General features: G+C 54.2%; 1 protein-coding gene across 1 annotated transcript in view; it reads left to right on the forward strand.

Annotated features, from left to right (window-relative positions):
• Positions 1–22,373, forward strand: part of aldh1a3 (aldehyde dehydrogenase 1 family, member A3) — a 164,087-nt gene that overhangs the window by 107,475 nt on the left and 34,239 nt on the right. The window contains exons 8-9 of the mRNA XM_078530494.1: positions 7,125–7,227; positions 10,041–10,225. Of these exons, the coding sequence (XP_078386620.1) occupies positions 7,125–7,227; positions 10,041–10,225 (288 nt within the window). The remainder of the gene's footprint in view (positions 1–7,124; positions 7,228–10,040; positions 10,226–22,373) is intronic.

Here is a 22,373-nt window from a genome sequence, read left to right on the forward strand (position 1 = left end):
TCTTCACTGATTTGACAACAATCTCCCTTCTGATTTCAGCCCAGGCCTCTACAGCCCATTTGCACAGGGTCGCTAATGTCAGAGCCCATATGCTGCCTCCCTTGGTGAATGTCTTCTCTCCTCCGATTGCCCAGCCATTCCACTTTTTTTACATTCCATCCTTGAAGGGCATATTTAGAGAGACATCCAACGGTTGAACAAGGCTGGTTAGAGCACCGGGAATCACTGCAATATCACTGTTCTGCAATATAGCTTCAGCAACAGCATTATTGACAAGGTGTGATCTGAACATCTCCCAGATGAGAAGGCATTTTTCTTAACGTAGTCCTCCTGGTCGGAGACTCCAACTTTCCTCAGCATAGTTTCAAGCCACCTTCATCCATCCATCCTTTATTGTGAACATGGATAACTAATTCTTTTGGGAATGGCTGATTTTCTCTTGAAGCAGTCCATGTCCAAATGCAGCAAGACCTGGATAATATCCAGGCTTGGGCTGACAAGTGGCAAGTAACATTCGCACCACACAAGTGCCAGGCAGTGACCATCTCCAACAAGAGAGAATCTAACCATCGCCCCTTGGTGTTCAATGGCATCACCATCACTGAATCCCCCACTATTAACATCCTGGGTGTTATCATTGACCAAAAGCTAAACTGGACTAGCCATAAAAATACTGTGGTTACAAGACCAGGTCAGGGGCTAGGAATCCTGTGGTGAGTAACTCACCTCCTGACTCCCCAAAGCCTGTCCACCATCTACAAGGCCCAAGTCAAGAGTGTGATGGAATACCCCCACTTGCCTGGATGAGTGCAGCTCCCACAACACTGAAGAAGCTCAACACCATCCAGGACAAAGCAGCCCGCTTAATTAGTGCCCCATCCACATTCACTCCCCCCACCACCGACACACAGTAGCAGCAGTGTGTACCATCTACAAGATGCACTGCAGAAACTTACCAAAGCTCCATTTGCAGCACCTTCCAAACCCATGACCACTACCATCTGTAAGGACAAGGGCAGCAGATAGATGGGAACACCACCACCTGGAGGTTCCCCTCCAAGTTAACTCACCATCCTGATTTGGAAATATATCGTCGTTCCTTCACTGTCACTGGGTCAAAATCCTGGAACTCCCTTCCTAACAGCACTGTGGGTGTACCTACACCACATGGACTGCAGCGATTCAAGAAGGCAGCTCATCAGCATCTTCTCAAGGGCAACTTGGGACAGGCAATAAATTCTGACCTAGCCAGCGATGCCCACATCCCGTAAATGAATTTAAAATAAAATAAACTACTGAAATGCAATAAGCCTGTCATCAAGTTCTGCTGGGAGATGCTGTGAAATCTTGGTCCTCTGTCTCTTCACAAACCTGGTACAGCATCCAGGGCTGGCTTTGAAATCTGCAATGCCTAATTTTCTTGCTCATTTTAGGGTGAAAATTCAGATAGATTCTCAAGAAGCGGAGAGTCCATTCTAGCGATTTTCATTACCTTACAGTTTCGTCTTCCAACCACAGCAACCTACTAGACTTTCCTCTGTTCTCACATTTATCCTTAAGCGGTGTAGAGAGCTTCCTACGACCTCTAACCTTCTTCTCCAATATACTGAATTCTCCAGCTGTTACACAATTATTTTTCTGCTCTGCAATCTGAATGACTTTGGGCTGAATTTTTGCTGAGTTGGGGTGACTCAGGATCCCTTTAAAAATGGCAGCGGGTCCCAATCCCAGGATCCACGACCCCATTCCCAGGCTGTCTGATTTTCGGGAGAGCGTTTGAAGGGTGCAGGGTAGTTCCTGTTAAGAGTACCCACCTGACACTCCCGACATGCCAGCTCCATTCCAGAGAGAGGCATGTCCTCCTCCTCCCTAATCTTCAGGGAGTTGGGCAGGTTTTCAGAGCCGTGGCTCACAGTCCCTCAGGGGTCGTGAACCCGAGTCTGCATGAGGGGACCTTTCAAAAGGCGAGTTCCAAAGCTCCTCCTCATGTCTCCATGCCACGGTAAATGCCCCCATACACCGCACCCCCACATGGCCCTCTTGCCCCCTATGCCAAGCTATGGCGCCTCCATGCCCATTGACCAACTATACACTGCATAGACCCAATGAACCCTATAGGATGTATAAAAAAAAGCTTTTATTCATTTATTACCTTATGCTATTTTTAAAAAGAAGCTATTTCACTACAAGGCAATAAAAGTGTCAATAACCCAGAGCCTTTAAAGTAGGCCTGTCCAACCCAGGGCCAGCAGGCCGGATTGTGGCCCCTCAAGCCCTTATCTACGGCCCAGGAGCCACTGTTCAAAATACCCCTTAGACGAGTAACTGAAGTTGAAGATTGTGAAATTGACAGCAGAGATCAGAGAGCCGCATTTGTCAATCAAGCAAAGTTTTCTCTGGGGTTCAGCTGTTTCAACGAGAGTAATGAATTTCTGGGCTCTCAGCCAAGCATTACATGATAAGCCACCATGCCCCTGACTCGTGCTTTATAGATGGTGGATGGCCACTAGGGAGTCAGGAGGTGAGTTACACAGGCAGAATTCCCAGCCACTAACCTGCTCGAGTAGCCACAGTGTTTATGTGCCTGGTCCAGCACAGTTTCTGCTCAATGGTAACCCCCCAGGATGTTGACAGTGGGGATTCAATGATGATAATGCATTGAATATCAAGGGGAGATGGTTATATTCTCTCTTGTTGGGGATGGCCATTGCCTGATACTTGTGTGGCACGAATGTTACTTGCCGCTTGTCAGCCCAAGCCTGGATATTGCCCAGGTCTAGCTGCATTTGGATACGGACTGCTTCAGTATCTGAGGAGTCGTGAATGGTGCTGGACATTGTGCAATCATCAGCGAACATCCCCACTTCTGACCTTATGACGGAAGAAAGGTCATTGATGAAGCAGCTGAAAATGGTTGGGCCGAGGACACTACCCTGGGGAACTCCTGCAGTGATGTCCTGGAACTGAGATGATTGACCTCCAACAACCACAACTATGTTCCTTTGTGCTAGGCATGACTCCAACCAGCAGAGTGTTTTCTCCAATTCCCATTGGCTTCAGTTTTGTTAGGGCTTCCTGATGCCACACTCTGTCAAATGCTGCCTTGATGTCAAGGGCAGTCACTCTCACCTCACTTCTTGAGTTCAGCTCTTTTTTATCCTTGTTTGGACCAAGGCTGTAATGAGGTCAGGAGCTGAGTGACCCTGGCGGAACCCAAACTGGGCATCAGTGAGCAGGTTATTGCTATGCAAGTGCCACTTGATAGCACTGCTGATGACCCCTTTAATCACTTTGCTGATAATCAAGAATAGGCTGAAGGGGTGGTAATTGGCCGGGTTGAATTTGTCCTACTTTTTGTGTACAGAGTTTACCTGGGTAATTTTTCACATAGCCAGGTAGATGCCAGTGCTGAGGCTGCACTGGAACAGCTTGGCTTGGGGAATGGCTAATTCTAGAGGACAAGTCTTCAGTTGTCAAGTCCCAGAGACTTTGCAGTATCCAGAAACTTCAGCCGTTTCTTGATATCACGTGGAGTGAAACAAATTAGCTGAAGACTGGCATCTGTGATGCTGGGGACCAATGGAGGAGGCCGAGATGGATCATCCACTCGGCACCTCTGGCCGATGGCAGTTGTAAATGTTTCAACCTTGTCTTTTGCACTGATGTTGATGTGGTGGCACAGTGGTATTGTCACTGGGCTAGTATTCCAGAGACCCAGGGTAATGCTCCAGGGACCTGGGTTCAAATCCCACCATGGCACATGGTGAAATTTGTATCCAATAAAAATCTGGAATTAAAAGTCCAATGAAGACCATGAAATCATTGCTGATTGTGGTTAAAAACCCATCTGGTTCACTAATGCCTTTTAAGGAAGGAAATCTACCGTCCTTAACTGGTCTGGCCTGCATGTGACTCCTGATCCACAGCAATGTGGTTGACCCTGAACAAGGGCAATAAATGCTGGTCTAGCCAGTGACGCCCACATCCTATGAATGAATTTTTAAAAAATGTGCTGGGCTCCTCCATCATTGAGGATGGGGACATTTGTGGAGCCTCCTACTCCAGTGAGTTGTTTAATTGTTCACCAACATTCATGACTGCAGTGATGTGGCAGGACAGGGCTCAGATCTGATCTGTTGGTTGTGGGATTGTCATTGGACATTGCTGCAGTTGATGGCCCACAGTGCCACATGGGTGTGGGCTTCATCTCCACAAGGGCTGTGAGGTGGTCACTCCTACCAATACTGTCATGGACAGATGCATCTGTGGGAGGGAGATTAGTGAGGATGAGGTTAAGTAGATTTTCCCTTTTTGTTGGTTCCCTCACCATCTGATGCAGGCCCAATCTAGCAGCTATGTCCTTTAGGACTTGGTTAATATTGCTGCTACTGAGTCACTCTTGGTGGTGGACATTGAAGTCCCCTATCTAGAGTACATTCTGCACCCTTACCACCCTCAGTTATTCTTCCAAGTGATGTTCAACATGGAGGAGCACTGATTCATCAGCTGAGTGGGTGGTGGTGATATGTGGTAATCAGCAGGAGGTTTCCTTGCCCATGTTTGACCTGATGCTGTGAGGCTTCATGGGATCCAGAGTTGATGTTGAGGACTCCCAAGCCAACTCCTTCCTGACTGTATACCACTGTGCTGGGTCTGTCCTGCCCAGGGATAGTGATGGTGGTGTCTGGGACATTATCTGCAAGGTATGATTTTATGAGTATGACTATGTCAGGCTATTGCTTGATTAGTCTGTGAGACAGCTCTCCCAATTTTGGCACCAGCCCTCAGATGTTAGGAGGATTTTGCAGGGCGACAGGGCTGAGTTTGCCGTTGTCATTTCCAATACCTAGGTCAATGCCGGGTGGTCCGTCCGGTTTCATTCCTTTTTATTAGACTTTGTAGAAGTTTGATACAACTGAGTGGCTTGCTAGGCTATTTCAGGCAGCAGAGTTAGCCACATTGCTGTGGGTCTGGAGTCACATGTAGGCCAGATCAGGTAAGAGTGGTAGATTTCCTTCCCTAAAGGGCCAGATGGGTTTTTACAACACTTGGCAATGGTTTCATGGACACTATCACTGAGACTAGCCTTTGATTCTAGATTTATTAATTTAATTTAAATTCCACCAGCTGCTGTGAGATTTGAACCCCTGTCCCCAGAGCATTAGCCTGGGTCTCTGGGTTGCTAGTCCAGTGACAATACCACTACAGCATACCTCCCATTAACATTAGAAATAGGAGCAGGAGTAGGGCATTCAGCCCCCTGAACCTGCTTTGCTATTCAATAGGATGATGGTGGCCTCAATTCCACTTTCATGCCTACCCCGCCCCCCACCCCCAATAATCCTTGACACCCTTACTGATCAAAAATTTATCTAACTCAGCCTTAAATATATTCAATGATCCAGCTTCCACTGCTCTCTTGGGGTGGGGGGAGAATTCCAAAGATTAACAACCGTCTGAGAGAAGAAATTCCTCCTCATCTTCGTCTTATATTGGAGACCCCTTTATCTGAAACAGTGCTCTGTCATATCTCTCCTTAACTGAGGAGGCAAAAACTGTATGCAATATCCTAGTTGCAGCCTCACCATTGCTCTGTGCAGTTGTTTCAAGATTTCCCTACCCTTATACTCCATTCCTTTTGCAATAAAGGCCAACATTCCATTTACCTTCCTAATTACTCACTGTACCTGCAAGCAAACTTTTTGTGTTTCATCTAAAAGACACCCAGATCCCTCTGTGCTGTTGCATTCTGCAGTCTCTCTCCATTTAAATAATATTCTGCTTGACTATTCTTCCTGCCAAAGTGGACAACCTCACACTTTTCCCACATTAGACTTCATCTGGCAAATATTTTCCCACTCACTTAACCTGTCTAGATCCCTTTGCATACTCTTTGTATCCTCCTCACAACTTTCTTCCCGCCTACCCTTGCGTGGTCAGCAGATTTGGCTACAATACAGCCAGTCCCTCCATCCAAGTCAGGAATGTATCTCCTAAAATGGCCTAGTTGCAATTTTAAGATTATGCAGCTTTAGTTCTAGATTCCTCCAATAGATGAAAGTTTCTCGGTATCTTTGCTCTTGAATTCCTTTATCATTTTAAGCTTCTTGATTTAATCCCTCCTCAATCCCTTGTACTCAAGAGAATATGAGCAAAGCTAATGCAAGATGTCCTCATAATTTAACCCCTTTAACCCTGATATCCTGCTGAAGCTGCACTGCTTCCTACTGCCAAAGCCCATCTATCTTTCCTGAATGCAGTTCCCCAGGTGGGGTCTAAGCAGAGCTCAGTACGTGTATAACATAACTTCCATCCCCTTGTATTCCAGTCCCTACCCACACCTCCCCCACTGCCTCTCCACCCTCACCCACCTCCCCCACCCCCCACCCCATATAGATAAATGCTGGCATTCCATGATAATTTTTGATCACATTATCTCCCTGTTCACTAGTTTTTAGTGATTTTTTGTGTACGGGCAATTGAGTTTCTCTGGTGCTCCAATGTTTCTAGCCCCTAATCATTCAGATCAAATTACAATTCCTCTTTCTCAGATACAAAATGGATGACTTCATACATCTCCATATTGACCTCCATCTGCCGGGTTTACCAATGGGTTGAATTATACAAAGCACTGGACACGCTGACCCTGGGCTAAAACATCGGTGAGGGCGGGCATGGGTGGGCAGACAGGATGACTGCCTGCTGGATTTAATAAGCCCCCCACCACACCCCACACCCCCCACCCCCCCCACCCCAACCAGCCATTAACCCCCCCTTCAAACCTGTCAGTGGGGAGCATTAAATCCAGCCCAATATGTCTAAATCTCTTTGGAAGTTCTCTTCCGACCTGCACTGTTTACTGGGTCACAGCACTGCATGTTAGACAGATATACAGAGAGAATACAGGTGTTATTGGAACACAGTGCTGGGATAGAGGTTATACCATGAGGATATTTATGCAGTGACATAAGTATGTGTAAGTATGTGGACAAATTCCATTTTTAAATCATTATAAGCACTATTAGTTTTCAAGAGCAATGTGTGGATATATTCTGAGTGAGAGGATGAGCTTCTCTGTGTCATTCCCAGACCCATGTGTGTTGCTGCATTTACTGTGTTGCCAGGTTGGAAAGTCCATCACTGAAGCTGCGTCCAATAGTAACCTGAAGAGAGTGACCCTGGAGCTGGGAGGGAAGAACCCCTGCATTGTGTTCGCTGACTCCGACTGTAAGAGCAGCTTTTTTGCTTGACAGCTTCATTTGTATGAATTTCACAAACGTCACAGAGGAAGAATCTCCTCTCGCAGCCGCAGGGTTGTGTGCATGTGAATTAAAAGCCACACTTCAGTTACATAGATAGATGGGGGGAGCCTGGGTTGTTCTCCTTAGAGAAGTTAAGAGATATTTGAGGGAGGTGTTCAAAATCATGAAGGGTCCGGACAGAGCAGACAGGGAGAAGCTGTTCCCATTGGTGGAAGGATCCAGAACCAGAGGGCACAGGTTTAAGATGATTGGTAAAAGGACCAAAGGTGACATGAGGAAAGCCTTTATTATGCAGCGAGTGGTTGGAATCTGGAATGCACTGCCTGAGTGCTGGAGGCAGATTTAATTGTTACTCTCAAAAAATAATTGGATAAACACCTGAAGAGGGAAAATCTGTAGGCTCGAGGGAAGGGCAGGGGAGTGAGAACTGGGGCGAGTGTGACCTGGGGGGTGGGCAGGGAGAGGGACCAGGGGAATGGGAACTGGGGATAGCCTGGGGGAATGGGAACTGGGGGGGAGGGAGGTGGATTGGGACCCGGTGGGGGGAGGCGGGAAGGGCTATGGAGTGGGACCCGGGAGGGGGGTGCAGGAAGGGCGATGGAGTGGGACCCGGGAGGGGGGTGCAGGAAGGGCGATGGGGTGGGACCCGGGCGTAGGGGACCTGGGGGAAAGCTGGACAAGTGGGACCCGGGAGATGGGCGGGGGAATGGGACCTGGGGGAGTGGAACACGGGGGAAGGGTGGAGGAGGGGGACCTGGGGGAGTGGAACACGGGGGAAGGGTTGGGGGAGTGGTACCCGTGGGAAGGGCGGAGGAGGGGGACCTGGGGGGTGGAGTGGGAGGGGGGGTGGTGGGAGACTCGGGGAAAGGGTGGGGGAGGGAAGAGGAGGAGGAGGACCCAGGCGAGGTGCAGGGGAGGGTGACCCAGGGGAGGGGAACAAGCTGAGTTGTTCTTGCAGAATGCTAGCACAGACATGATGGGATGAATGGCCTCCTTCTGTGCTGTAACCATTCTCAGATTCTGTAGGTAAATTCTTCCTGGTCCCACAGAACGAGGGTCTGAACTGGAACTGTCAGGTCAGTGACCTGGTGCCTTCCTGCCTCTGGGCGTTGAGTATCTGTACCAGGTTACCGGCCCTGTAGCAGCAACCTGGTAGCCAATCTATATAATTAAATGCCCGTTTTTGTGCTGATTGGGGATGTGCCAGGATGGGCCCCCCACTGAGGACATGATCAGGAAACTAGCTGAAAACATCTGGCCTGGGAGCAACACGAGGCCTCCTCACCCCCACTGAAGCCTCAGCCTTCAATGCGCCACAGCTGCTGCTATCGGGCATTGTGTAGAATGGATTCCCCTGTGACCAGAGGGTTTTTATTGAGATCTAACCTCTTTAGAGGGTGCCTCAAGATGGAGGTGTCCTGTGTTCCCCTCTGACGGTGACAGCGTCCATCCTCTGGTCAGATCTGCAGCCTCAGGGATTTGTCCACCATCCTTCATTGATGGTGGAGCTGGAAGCAGCTTCTTAAATAACCATCTCCAGGAATATCTCCCAGGCAGGCACCCTGACAGGCAAAGTGGGATCAACATCTGGAAATGATCCCAACTCCATGTTGCTAATGTAAGGGCAGAATATTTCACCCAAAGATTCCAGGCAGTTGGACTCGGACAGAACTATATTTGAGTTTTACTGCAGTGTTGTCGGCGTTACTGTCAATGTGGCCAGTCTTTTCCAACCTTTATTTGCTGTTATGCTAGCAATTTGTTTCCTGGTTTTTCTCTGAAATGATGTGGTTTGGAAGAGTTTGGGATGTTTTGTACTTGAAGATCTTTAATGTTCGTGGTGCTGTACAGGTGGAGGTGAAACAAAATGTGTTCCCTTCTCAATCCCAATCGCCTGCTCTCTCCCCGTACCTCTATATAAAATCCAATATTTATTCATTTCCCTTTTCAGAGTTGTTATCGCTGCTGCTTCCTCTGTTTCTGATCATTGATTCCATATCCTTGGACTCTGCACAAAAAGATTTCTCTCGTCACTCCCTCTGTTTTTTTGGTGGTTATCTGAAATAATTAACTCACTGACCAGTGTCAGTAATTTTCCTGACTTCTCTCATCAAAACATTTCATTGTTTTGAATCCCAATGTTTCTTTACCTTCTCTGTTCTATTGTAAAGAACCCCAGTTTCTCTGGTCTCACCTCATACCTAAAGTCTGTCACATTGGGATTATTTTAGTGAATCGATCCCTCCCCATCACTATGGCCTTGATATCCTTCCTAAAAGTAGAGGCCTGAAACTGGGCACAATGGCCTAGAAATTATCTGAGCCAGTTTTCTGGCCAAGAGTTGAAACTGTGATCAGCAAACACTGGAACAGAGAGGCTCAGAACCCAGCATCTGAGCTGAGAGGGCCTCACTTGTGGGTAGATGACCCAGACCTGGTGCTGTGCTCCAACTGAGAGATCTAGACTTAATACTGGCACTTTATCCAAAAGGAGAGGCCCAGCATCATGAATGGAAGAACCAAAAGGCCCAGACTTGGAGCTGTGCTTGAAGTAAGAGGTCCAAGGAGTGATGGAATCTCTCAGACTGGGAATTTCCTCAGAGCTGCTTTTGTTCCATTGTCGTAACTCTTTTAAAGATTGTTTCCACTGTACTTCAGGCAGCACAGTGTCAGCGGAACGGGAGAAGCCCTGAGGAAATTTCTGGTACTGGTGTTTTCAAATAGCCTATGCAGTGAGTAGCACCATCATTCTGAAACACATTGTTTTTCCTTTGCCCAGTGGCTCTGGCAGTTGACTGTGCCTCACAGGGAGCTTTCTTTAACCAAGGGCAGTGCTGCACTGCTGCTGCTCGAATATTTGTCGAGGAACCAATCTACGAGGAGTTCATTCGCCGCAGTGTAGAACGGGTCAAAAGACGAGTGGTGGGTAATCCTTTCGATCCGAAAACTGAACAAGGACCTCAGGTAAGAGAATATCACCAGCACTTGAAGAGAAGTTTTGGGACACAGGATGATTAGTTCATCAGCGTAAACCTGCAGGGAATATCTGAAGGATGGATTTATATATTGTGCACTAGTTAATTTTGGGTTGTGTTTGCTGTTGTTTTACTAGTTATCCACACTAGAGTGTCAGCTGTGGTGCAATTGGTAGCACAGTTGTCTCTGAGTCAGAGGCTGTGAGTTCAATTCCCAGTCTACAGACTTGAGCATGAAGAATCTAATGATGCCTCGCCCGTGTGGTGTTGTAGGAGTGCTGCACAATCGGACAATACCTTCCTTCAGATGAGACTGAGGCCTTGGCTGATCTCTCCGGTAACTGTAAAAGATCCCATTGCACTGTTTCAAAGAGCAGGGGAGTTACCCCCAGTGACCCAACCAATATTTGTCTTTCAATTAACATCACAGAAATCATTATCACTGTTTGTGGGAGCTTGCTGTGCACAAATTGGCTGCCGCGTTTCCTACATTACAACAGTGACTACACTTCAAGATGTGGCTGTAAAGCACTTTGAGACATCCTAAGGTCATGAAAGGGGTTATATAAATGCAAGGCTTTTTTTTCGTTTTCCAGCTGAAGATCCCAAGTCCATTTTCTACTTTTGACCAACATTCAAATGTGGTTCGTAAATGGATTTCGATGTTCAGATCACAGTAGGAGTGGATTATCCTGGAGTGGGGAGGGGGAGGGATAGGTTATCCCCAGGGGTGGGGTAAATTATCCCGGGGTTTACTCAGAGACCGAGTTGCACTTTTACACGCAGCTAGTGTAGAGCAAGGAATAGTGATGGTCAAGGCTGCAACTTTCATTCCATCACAGGGCTGACCAGGAATCTCTCCCACTCTTAGTGCCTGACATTGGTCTGTGGGTTGCAAGGATTTGCAGGTTAATAAGCAATTCCACCCCACCCCCACCCCATTGCGCACCACCCCCCGCCCAACCGTTCTCCCCCACCCCCCACCTCCACCACCCCCTCCCCACCCGCCCCCCCCACCCCAGCTTGCTGACTCAGTACAACAGCCTTCCAAAATGCATGATTAATAATTTGATGAGAAAATGCACTCATTCCACACAGCCTAGTTCATAATTTAAACATATACCTTTAGGCTTTTATAATCTGTCCCTTCTGCCAAATCAATATGTTTACATTGTCCCAAAACTTGTTTGGGTTCATTATGAAATCACAAGATCACTCTGACATCTTCTAGATATTAATCCTTTAAAATTCCAGCTGTGCTGTCACTCGAGCCCAACACAATGGGTCTATTTGTCTGGCAGACGCTGCAGCTTGAATGTTACTGTGAGGCTTGTTTGTTTTACAATTCATTTGGATGAATCGGTTACTCTCCAAAATTTCTGATATGAACTTTAAGCAAAGGAAATAATTCCTGAAAATAATTAAATGCATTGTTATTGCAGGTGTGGAGTTAGAGAATGAGAAGGGTCACACGTAACATTAGTGGGAGGGACCTGTAAAATTAATGGACTGAGCACATCATAAAAAACAGTTTATTCCTTCCTTCAGGATGGTATCTACTCTTTTACTGCCTACTGGTGGCAGCTTTCGGGCCTGTACCTCCTGTTTTGTAGGTTTCGTTATATTTACTCATCTTCAACCATTTCTAGAGCACCGAAATAGGCTGTGTGACCCAATGTTCCATGTCAATGTTCACTCCGCAACCCTTCACTCACTCCAAGTACCTATTCCTACCTGTCCCAATAATGCTCAATTTTTCTCTCACCCATTTAAGCATCACTTCAAATGTATCAATATTTTCTTTCTCAGTTACTCTTTCTCACTGTGGAAAGAATGTCCTCCTAAATCCTGTGACCATCAGAAATTGACTTAATCAGAGGAGCACAGGTTCATTTTACATAGAGCAGAGTTAGAGTGGGAGAGGGTCCGGGAGCTGAGTTGGACAGGGGGAGGGTCCGGGAGCTGAGTTACACTGGGGGAGGGTCCGGGAGCTGAGTTAGACAGGGGGAGGGTCCGGGAGATGAGTTAGACAGGGGGACGGTCCAGGAGCTGAGTTACACTGGGGGAGGGTCCGGGAGCTGAGTTAGACAGGGGGAGGGTCCGGGAGCTGAGTTAGACAGGGGGAGGGTCCGGGAGCTGAGTTAGACTGAGGGAGGGTCCGGGAGCTGAGTTAGACAGGGGGAGGGTCCGGGAGCTGAGTTACACTGGGGGAGGGTTCGGGTGCTGAGTTAGACAGGGGGAGGGTCCGGGAGCTGAGTTAGACAGGGGGAGGGTCCGGGAGCTGAGTTAGACTGAGGGAGGGTCCGGGAGCTGAGTTAGACAGGGGGAGGGTCCGGGAGCTGAGTTAGACAGGGGGAGGGTCCGGGAGCTGAGTTAGACTGGGGGAGGGTCCGGGACCTTAGTTAAACTGGGGGAGGGTCTGGGAGCTTAGTTAAAGTGGGGGAGGGTCCGGGAGCTGAGTTAGACTGGAGGAGGGTCCGTGAGCTGTTAGACTGGTGGAGGGTCCGGGAGCTGAGTTAGACTGGGAGAGGGTCTGGGAGCGGTTAGACTGGGGGAGAGTCCGGGAGCTGAGTTAGACTGGGGGAGGGTCCGGGAGCGGAGTTTGACTGGGGGAGGGTCCAGGAGCTGAGTTAGACTGGGAGAGGGTCCGGAAGCTGTTCGACTGGGGGAGGCTCCGGGAGCTGAGTTAGACCGGGGCAGGGTCCGGGAGCTGAGTTAGACTGGGGGAGGGTCCGGGAGCTGTTAGACTGGGGGAGGGTCCAGGAGCTGAGTTAGATTGGGGGAGAGTCTGGGAGCTTAGTTAAACTGGGGGAGGGTCTGGGAGCTGAGTTAGACTGGGGAAGGGTCCGGGAGCTTAGTTAAACTGGGGGAGGGTCCAGGAGCTTAGTTAGACTGGGGGAAGGTCCGGGAGCAGAGTTAGACTGGGGGGAGGGCCCGGGAGCAGAGTTAGACTGGGGGAGGGTCCAGGAGCAGAGTTAGAATGGGGGAGGGTCCGGGAGCTTAGTTAGACTGGGGGTGGGTCCGGGAGCAGAGTTAGAATGCGGGAGGGTCCGGGAGCTTAGTTAAACTGGGGGAGGGTCCAGGAGCTGAGTTAGACCGGGGGAGGGTCCGGGAGCTGAGTTAGAATGGGGGAGGGTCCGGGAGCTTAGTTAAACTGGGGGAGGGTCCGGGAGCTGAGTTAAACTGGGGGAGGTTCGGGGAGCTGAGTTAGACAGGGGGAGGGTCCGGGAGCTGAGTTAAACTGGGGGAGGGTCCGGGAGCATAGTTAAACTGGGGGAGGGTCCAGTAGCTGTTTGACTTGGGGAGAGTCCGGGAGCTGTTAGACTGGGGGAGGGTCTGGGAGCTGAATTAGACTGGGGGAGGGTCCGGGAGCTGTTAGACTGCAGGAGGGTCTGGGAGCTGAGTTAGACGGGGGGAGGGTCCGGGAGCTGTTCGACTGGGGGAGGGTGTGGGAGCTGAGTTAGACTGGGGGAGGGTCCGGGAGCTGAGTTAGACTGGAGGAGGGTCCGGAAGCTGTTCGACTGGGGGAGGGTCCGGGAGCTGAGTTAGACTGGGGGAGGGTCCGGGAGCTGAGTTAGAATGGGGGAGGGTCCGGGAGCTGAGTTAGAATGGGGGAGGGTCCGGGAGCTGAGTTAGACTGGGGGAGGGTCCGGGAGCTGTTAGACTGGGGGAGGGTCCGGGAGCTTAGTTAGACTGGGGGAGGGTCCGGGAGCTGAGTTAGACAGGGGGTGGGTCCGGGAGCTTAGTTAAACTGGGGGCGGGTCCGGGAGCTTTTTAACTGGAGGTGGGGCCGGGTGCTGAGTTAGACTGAGGGAGGGTCCCGGAGCTTAGTTAAACTGGGGGAGGGTCTGGGAGCTTAGTTAAAGTGGGGGAGGTTCAAGGAGCTGAGTTAGGCTGGGGGAGGGTCCGGTATTTGAGTTAGACTGGGGGAGGGTCCAGCAGCCGTTATATTGAGGGAGGGTCCGGGAGCTGATTTATACTGGGGGAGGGTCCGGGAGCTGAGTTAGACTGGGGGAGGGTCCGGGCGCTGAGTTAGACTGGGGGAGTGTCCGGAAGGTGAGTTAGACTGGGGGAGGGTCCGGGAGCTGTTAGACTGGGGAAGGGTCCGGGAGCTTAGTTAGACTGGGGGAGGGTCCGGGAGCTGAGTTAGACAGGGGGAGGGTCCGCGAGCTTAGTTAAACTGGGGGCGGGTCCGGGAGCTTAGTTAAAGTGGGGGAGGTTCCAGGAGCTGAGTTAGACTGGGGGAGGGTCCGGTATTTGAGTTAGACTGGGGGAGGGTCCAGCAGCCGTTATATTGAGGGAGGGTCCGGGAGCTGATTTATACTGGGGGAGGGTCCGGGAGCTGAGTTAGACTGGGGGAGGGTCCGGGAGCTGAGTTAGACTGGGGGAGGGTCTGGGAGCTGATTTAGACTGAGGGAGGCTCCGGGAGCTGAGTTAGACTGGGGGAGTGTCGTGGAGCTGTGTTACACTGGGGGAGGCTCCGGTAGCTGAGTTAGACTGGGGGAGGGTCTGGGAGCGGTTACACTGGTGGAGGGTCCGGGTGTTGAGTTAGACTGGGGGAGGGTCCAGGAGCTGAGTTCGACTGCGCGAGGGTCCGGGTGCTGAGTTCGACTGGGGGAGGGTCCAGGAGCTGAGTTAGACAGGGGGAGGGTCCGGGAGCTGTTACACTGGGGGTGGGTCCGAGAGCTGAGTTAGACTGGGGGAGAGTCCGGGAGGTGAGTTAGACTGGGGGAGGTTCAGGGAGATGTTACACTGGGGCAGTGTCCGGGAGGTAAATTAGATTGGGGGAGGGTCCGGGAGCTGAGTTAGACTGGGAGAGGTTCCGGGAGCTGAATTAGACTGGCGGAGGGTCCGGGAGCTGAGTTAGACTGGGGGAAGGTCCGGGAGCTGAGTTAGACTGGGGGAGGGTCCGGGAGCTGAGTTAGACTGGAGGAGGGTCCGGGAGCTGAGTTAGACTGGGGGAGGGTCCGGGCGCTGAGTTAGACTGGGGGAGTGTCCGGAAGGTGAGTTAGACTGGGGGAGTGTCCGGAAGGTGAGTTAGACTGGGGGAGGGTCCAGGAGCTGAGTTAGACTGGGGGAGGGTCCGGGAGCTGAGTTACACTGGGGGAGGGTTCGGGAGCTGAGTTAGACAGGGGGAGGGTCCGGGAGCTGAGTTAGACAGGGGGAGGGTCCGGGAGCTGAGTTAGACTGAGGGAGGGTCCGGGAGCTGAGTTAGACAGAGGGAGGGTCCGGGAGCTGAGTTAGACAGGGGGAGGTTCCGGGAGCTGAGTTACACTGGGGGAGGGTCCGGGAGCTGAGTTAGACTGGGGGAGGATCCGGGAGCTGAGTTAAACTGGGGGAGTGTCCGGGAGCTGAGTTAGACTGGCGGAGGGTCCGGGAGCTGAGTTAAACTGGGGGAGGGTCCGGTAGCTGAGTTAGACTGGGGGAGGGTCCGGGAGCTGAGTGAGACTATGGGAGGGTCCGGTAGCTGAGTTAGACTGGGGGAGGGTCCGGGAGCTGAGTGAGACTATGGGAGGGTCCGGGAGCTGAGTTAAACTGGGGGAGGGTCCGGGAGCTGAGTTAGACTGGGGGAGTGTCGTGGAGCTGTGTTACACTGGGGGAGGCTCCGGTAGCTGAGTTAGACTGGGGGAGGGTCTGGGAGCGGTTACACTGGGGGAGGGTCCGGGTGTTGAGTTAGACTGGGGGAGGGTCCAGGAGCTGAGTTAGACAGGGGGAGGGTCCGGGAGCTGTTACACTGGGGGTGGGTCCGAGAGCTGAGTTAGACTGGGGGAAGGTCCGGGAGGTGAGTTAGACTGGGGGAGGTTCAGGGAGATGTTAGACTGGGGCAGTGTCCGGGAGGTAAATTAGATTGGGGGAGGGTCCGGGAGCTGAGTTAGACTGGGAGAGGTTCCGGGAGCTGAATTAGACTGGGGGAGGGTCCGGGAGCTGTGTTAGACTGGGGGAGGGTCTGGGAGCTGAGTTCGACTGGGGGAGGGTCCGGGAGCTGAATTAGACTGGCGGAGGGTCCGGGAGCTGAGTTAGACTGGGGGAAGGTCCGGGAGCTGAGTTAGACTGGGGGAGGGTCCAGGAGCTGAGTTAGACTGGAGGAGGGTCCGGGAGCTGAGTTAGACGGGGGGAGGGTCCGGGCGCTGAGTTAGACTGGGGGAGTGTCCGGAAGGTGAGTTAGACTGGGGGAGGGTCCAGGAGCTGAGTTAGACTGGGGGAGGGTCCGGGAGCTGAATTAGACTGGGGGAGGATCCGGGAGCTGAGTTAGACTGGAGGAGGCTCCGGTGGCTGTTCGACTGGGGGAGGTTCCGGGACCTGAGTTAGACTGGAGGAGGCTCCGGTGGCTGTTCGACTGGGGGAGGGTCCAGGAGCTCAGTTAGACTGGGGGAGGGTCCGGGTGCTGAGTTAGACTGGGGGTGGGTCCGGGTGCTGAGTGAGACTGGGGGAGGGTCTGGGAGCTGAGTTAGACTGGGGGCGGGTCCGGGAGCTGGGTTTGACTGGGGGAGGGTCCGGGAACTGAGTTAGACTGGGGGAGGGTCCGGGAGCTTTTAAACTGGAGGAGGGTCCCGGTGCTGAGTTAGACCGGGGGAGGGTCCAGCAGCCGTTATACTGGGGGAGGTTCCGGGAGCTGATTTAGACTGGGGGAGGGTCCGGGCGCTGTGTTAGACTGGCGGAGGGTCCGGGAGCTGATTTCGACTGGGGGAGGATCCTGGGGCTGATTTAGACTTGGGGAGGGGTCTGGAGCTGATTTAGACTGAGGGAGATTCCGGGAGCTGAGTTAGACTGGGGGAGATTCCGGGAGCTGAGTTAGACGGGAGGAGGGTCCGGGTGTTGAGTTAGACTCGGGGAGGGTCCAGGAGCTGAGTTAGACTGGAGGAGGTTCCGGGAGCTGAGTTAGACTGGGTGAGGGTCCGGGTCAACTGAGTTAGACTGGGGGAGGGTTCGGGAGCTGAGTTAGACAGGGGGAGGGTGCGGGAGCTGAGTTAGACAGGGGGAGGGTCCGGGAGCTGAGTTAGACAGGGGGAGGGTCCGGGAGCTGAGTTAGACAGGGGGAGGGTCCGGGAGCTGAGTTAGACAGGGGGAGGGTCCGGGAGCTGAGTTAGACAGGGGGAGGGTCCGGGAGCTGAGTTAGACAGGGGGAGGGTCCGGGAGATGAGTTAGAATGGGGGAGGGTCCGGGAGCTGAGTTAGACTGGGGGAGGGTCCGGGAGCTGAGTTAGACAGGGGGAGGGTCCGGGAGCTGAGCTGGAATGGGGGAGGGTCCGGGAGCTGAGTTAGAATGGGGGAGGGTCCGGGAGCTGAGTTAGAATGGGGGAGGGTCCGGGAGCTGAGTTAGACAGGGGGAGGGTCCGGGAGCTGAGTTCGACTGAGGGAGGGTCCGGGAGCTGAGTTAGACAGGGGGAGGGTCCGGGAGCGGAGTTTGACTGGGGGAGGGTCCGGGAGCTGAGTTACACTGGGGGAGGGTTCGGGAGCTGAGTTAGACAGGGGGAGGGTCCGGGAGCTGAGTTAGACAGGGGGAGGGTCCGGGAGCTGAGTTAGACTGAGGGAGGGTCCGGGAGCTGAGTTAGACAGGGGGAGGGTCCGGGAGCTGTTAGACTGGGGGAGGGTCCGGGGGCTGAGTTAGACTGGGAGAGGGTCTGGGAGCGGTTAGACTGGGGGAGAGTCCGGGAGCTGAGTTAGACTGGGGGAGGGTCCGGGACCTTAGTTAAACTGGGGGGGGGGGCTCCGGGAGCTTAGTTAAACTGGGGGAGGGTCCGGAAGCTGAGTTAGACTGGAGGAGGGTCCGTGAGCTGTTAGACTGGGGGAGGGTCCGGGGGCTGAGTTAGACTGGGAGAGGGTCTGGGAGCGGTTAGACTGGGGGAGAGTCCGGGAGCTGAGTTAGACTGGGGGAGGGTCCGGGAGCGGAGTTTGACTGGGGGAGGGTCCAGGAGCTGAGTTAGACTGGGAGAGGGTCCGGAAGCTGTTCGACTGGGGGAGGGTCCGGGAGCTGAGTTAGACTGGAAAAGGGTCCGGGAGCTGAGTTAGACTGGGGGAGGGTCCGGGAGCTGTTAGACTGGGGGCGGGTCCGGGAGCTGTTAGACTGTGGGAGGTTCCAGGAGCTGAGTTAGACTGGCGGATGGTCCGGGAGCTGAGTTAGACTGGGGGAGGTTCCGTGAGCTTTTCGACTTGGGGAGGTTCCGGGAGCTCATTTAGACTGGGTGAGGGTCCGGGTGCTGAGTTAGACTGGGGGAGGGTCCGGGAGCTGAGTTAGACTGGGGGAGGGTCCGGGAGCTCAGTTAGACTGGGGGAGGGTCTGGGAGTTGTTAGACTGGGGTAGGGTCCGGAAGCTGAGTTAGACTGGGGGAGGGTCCGGGAGCTGAGTTAGACTGGGGGAGGTTCCGTGAGCTTTTCGACTGGGGGAGGGTCCGGGAGCTGAGTTAGACTGGGGAAGGGTCCGAGAGCTGAGTTAGACTGGGAGAAGGTATTGGAGCTGAGTTAGACTGGGGGAGGGTCCGGGAGCTGAGTTAGACGGGGGGAGGGTCCGGAAGCTGAGTTAGACTGGAGGAGGGTCCGGGAGCTGAGTTAGACTGGGGGAGGGGCCGGGAGCTGTTGGACTGGGTGAGGGTCCGGGAGCTCAGTTAGACTGTGGGAGGGTCCGGGAGCTGAGTTACACGGGGGGAGGGTCCGGGAGCTTAGTTAAACAGGGGGAGGGTCCGGGAGCTGATTTAGACTGGGGGAGGGTCCGGGAGCTCAGTTAGACTGCGGGAGTGTCCGGGAGCTGATAGACTGGGGGAGGGTCTAGTAGCTGAGTTAGACTGGGGGAGGGTCTCGGAGCTCAGTTAGACTGGGGGAGGATCCGGGAGCTCAGTTAGACTGGAGGAGGCTCCTGTGGCTATTCGACTGGGGGAGGGTCCAGGAGCTGTTAGACTGGGGGAGGGTCCGGGAGCTGATTTAGACTGGGGGAGGGTACGGGCGCTGTTTGACTGGGGGAGGGTCTGGGAGCTGAGTGAGCATGAGGGAGTGTCCGGGAACTGAGTTAGACTGGTGGAGGGTCCGGGAGCTTTTAAACTGGAGGAAGTTCCCGGTGCTGATTTAGACTGGGGGAGGTTCCGGGAGCTGATTTAGACTGGGGGAGGGTCCGGGAGCTGAGTTAGGCTGGGGGAGGGTCCGGGTGCTGAGTTAGACTGGGGGAGGATCCTGGGGCTGATTTAGACTTGGGGAGGGGTCTGGAGCTGAGTTAGACTGGGGGAGGGTCCGGGAGCTGAGTTAGACTGGGGTCGGGTCCGGGAGCTGTTAGACTGGGGGAAGGTCCGGGAGCTGAGTTAGACTGGGGAAGGCTCCGGTAGCTGTTCGGCTTGGGGAGGTTCCGGGAGCTGAGTTAGACTGGGGGAGCGTCCGGGAGCTGAGTTAGACTGGGGAAGGGTCCGTGAGCTGTTCGACTTGGGGAGGTTCCGGGAGCTCAGTTAGACTGGGTGAGGGTCCGGGTGCTGAGTTAGACTGGGGGAGGGTCCCGGTGCTGAGTTAGACTGGGGGAGGGTCCGGATGCTGAGTTAGACTGGGGGAGGGTCCGGGAGCTGAGTAAGACTCGGGGAGGGGCCGGGAGCTGAGTTAGACTGGGGGAGGGTCCGGGAGCTGAGTTAGACTGGGGGAGGGTCCGGGAGCTGAGTTAGACTGGGGGAGTGTCCGGGAGCTGAGTTAGACTGGGGGAGGGTCCGGGAGCTGAGTTAGACTGGGGGAGTGTCCGGGAGCTGAGTTAGACTGGGGGAGTGTCCGGGAGCTGAGTTAGACTGGGGGAGTGTCCGGGAGCTGAGTTAGACTGGGGGAGTGTCCGGGAGCTGAGTTAGACTGCGGGAGGGTCCGGGAGCGGTTACACTGGGGGAGGGTCCGGGTATTGAGCTAGACTGGGGGAGGGTCCAGGAGCTGAGTTAGACTGCGCGAGTGTCCGGGTGCTGAGTTAGACTGGGGGAGAGTCCGGGAGCTGTGTTACACAGGGGGAGGGTCCGGGAGCTGTTAGACTGGGGGAGGGTCCGGGAGCTGAGTTAGACTGGGGGAGGGTCCGGGTGCTGAGTTAGACTGGGGGAGGGTCCCTGAGCTGTTCGTCTTGGGGAGGTTCCGGGAGCTCAGTTAGACTGGGGGAGGGTCCGGGTGCTGAGTTAGACTGGGGGAGGGTCCGGGAGCTGTTAGACTGGGGGAGTGTCCGGGAGCTGAGTTAGACTAGGGGATGGTCCGTGAGCTGAGTTAGACTGGGGGAGGGTCCGTGAGCTGAGTTAGACTGGGGGATGGTCCGTGAGCTGAGTTAGACTGTGGGAGGGTCCGTGAGCTGAGTTAGACTGGGGGAGGATCCAGGAGCTGTTAGACTGGTGGAGGGTCCGGGAGCTGTTAGACTGGGGGCGGGTCCCAGAGCTGAGTTAGACTGGGGGAGGGTCCGGGAGCTGTTAGACTGGGGGTGGGTCCAGCAGCCGTTATACTGGGGGAGGGTCCGGGAGCTGAGTTGGACTGGGGGAGGATCCTGGGGCTGATTTAGACTTGGTGAGGAGTCTGGAGCTGAGTTAGACTAAGGGAGGGTCCGGGAGCTGTTTGACTTGGGGAGGGTCCAGGAGCTGAGTTAGACTGGGGGAGGGTCCGGGAGCTGTTAGACTGGGGGAGGGTCCGGGAGCTGAGTTAGACTGGGGGAGGGTCCGGGAGCTGAGTTAGACTGGGGGAGGGTCCGTGAGCTGTTCGTCTTGGGGAGGTTCCGGGAGCTCAGTTAGACTGGGGGTAAGTCCAGGAGCTGAGTTAGACTGCGCGAGTGTCCGGGTGCTGATTTAGACTGGGGGAGGGTCCGGGAGCTGTGTTACACAGGGGGAGGGTCCGGGAGCTGAGTTAGACTGGGGGTGGGTCCGGGTGCTGAGTTAGACTGGGGGAGGTTTCGGGAGCTGATTTCGACTGGGGGAGGGTCCGGGAACTGTTAGACTGGGGGAGGGTCCGGGAGTTGTTAGACTGGGGGGTGGTCTAGGAGCTGAGTTAGACTGGGGGAGGGTCCGGGAGCTGTTAGACTGGGGGAGGGTCTGGGAGATGAGTTAGACTGGGGGAGGGTCCGGGATCTGAGTTAGACTGGGGGAGGGTCCGGGAGCTGAATTAGACTGGGGGAGGGTCCGGGAGCTGAGTTTGACTGGGGGAGGATCCGGGATATGAGTTATACAGGAGGAGGCTCCGGTGGCTGTTCGACTGGGGGAGGTTACGGGAGCTGAGTTAGACTAGGGGAGTGTCCGGGAGCTGAGTTAGACTGGGGGAGGGTCCGGGAGCTGAGGTAGACGGGGGGGAGGGTCTCGGAGCTGAGTTAGACTGGGGGAGGATCCGGGAGCTGAGTTAGACTGGAGGAGGCTTCGGTGGCTGTTCGACTGGGGGAGGATCCAGGAGCTGAGTTAGACTGGGGGAGTGTCCGGATGCTGAGTTAGACTGGGGGAGGGTCCGGGAGCTGATTTAGACTGGGGGAGTGTCCGGGAGCTGTTAGACTGGGGGAGGGTCTGCGAGCTGAGTTTGACTGGGGGACGATCCGGGGGCTGATTTAGACTTGGGGAGGGGTCTGGAGCTGAGTTAGACTGGGGGAGGGTCCGGGAGCTTCGTTAGACTGGGGGCGGGTCCGGGAGCTGTTAGACTGGGGGCGGGTCCGGGAGCTGTTAGACTGGTGAAGGCTCCGGTAGCTGTTCGACTGGGGGAGGTTCCGGGATCTGAGTTAGACTGGCGGAGCGTCCGGGTGCTTAGTTAGACTGAGGGAGGGTCCGGGAGCTGAGTTAGACTGGGGGAGGGTCCGTGAGCTGTTTGACTTGGGGAGGTTCCGGGAGCTCAGTTTGACTGGGGGAAGGTCCGGGTGCTGAGTTAGACTGGGGGAGGGTCCGGGAGCTGAGTTAGACTGGGGGAGGGTCCGGGAGCTGAGTTAGACTGGGGGAGGGTCCGGGAGTTGTTAGACTGGGGTAGGGTCCAGAAGCTGAGTTAGACTGGGGGAGGGTCCGGGAGCTGAGTTAGTCTGGGGGAGGGTCCGGGAGCTGAGTTACACAGGGGAAGGGTCCAGGAGCTGTGTTAGACTGGGGAAGGGTCCCGGAGCTGAGTTAGACTGGGGGAGGGTCCGGGAGCTGAGTTAGACTGGGGGAGGGTCCAGGAGCTGAGTTAGACTGGGGGAGGGTCCGGGAGCTG

Source organism: Cetorhinus maximus, chromosome 26 (genome assembly GCF_964194155.1).
Source record: "Cetorhinus maximus chromosome 26, sCetMax3.hap1.1, whole genome shotgun sequence".
NCBI classification, from domain to species: domain Eukaryota; kingdom Metazoa; phylum Chordata; class Chondrichthyes; order Lamniformes; family Cetorhinidae; genus Cetorhinus; species Cetorhinus maximus.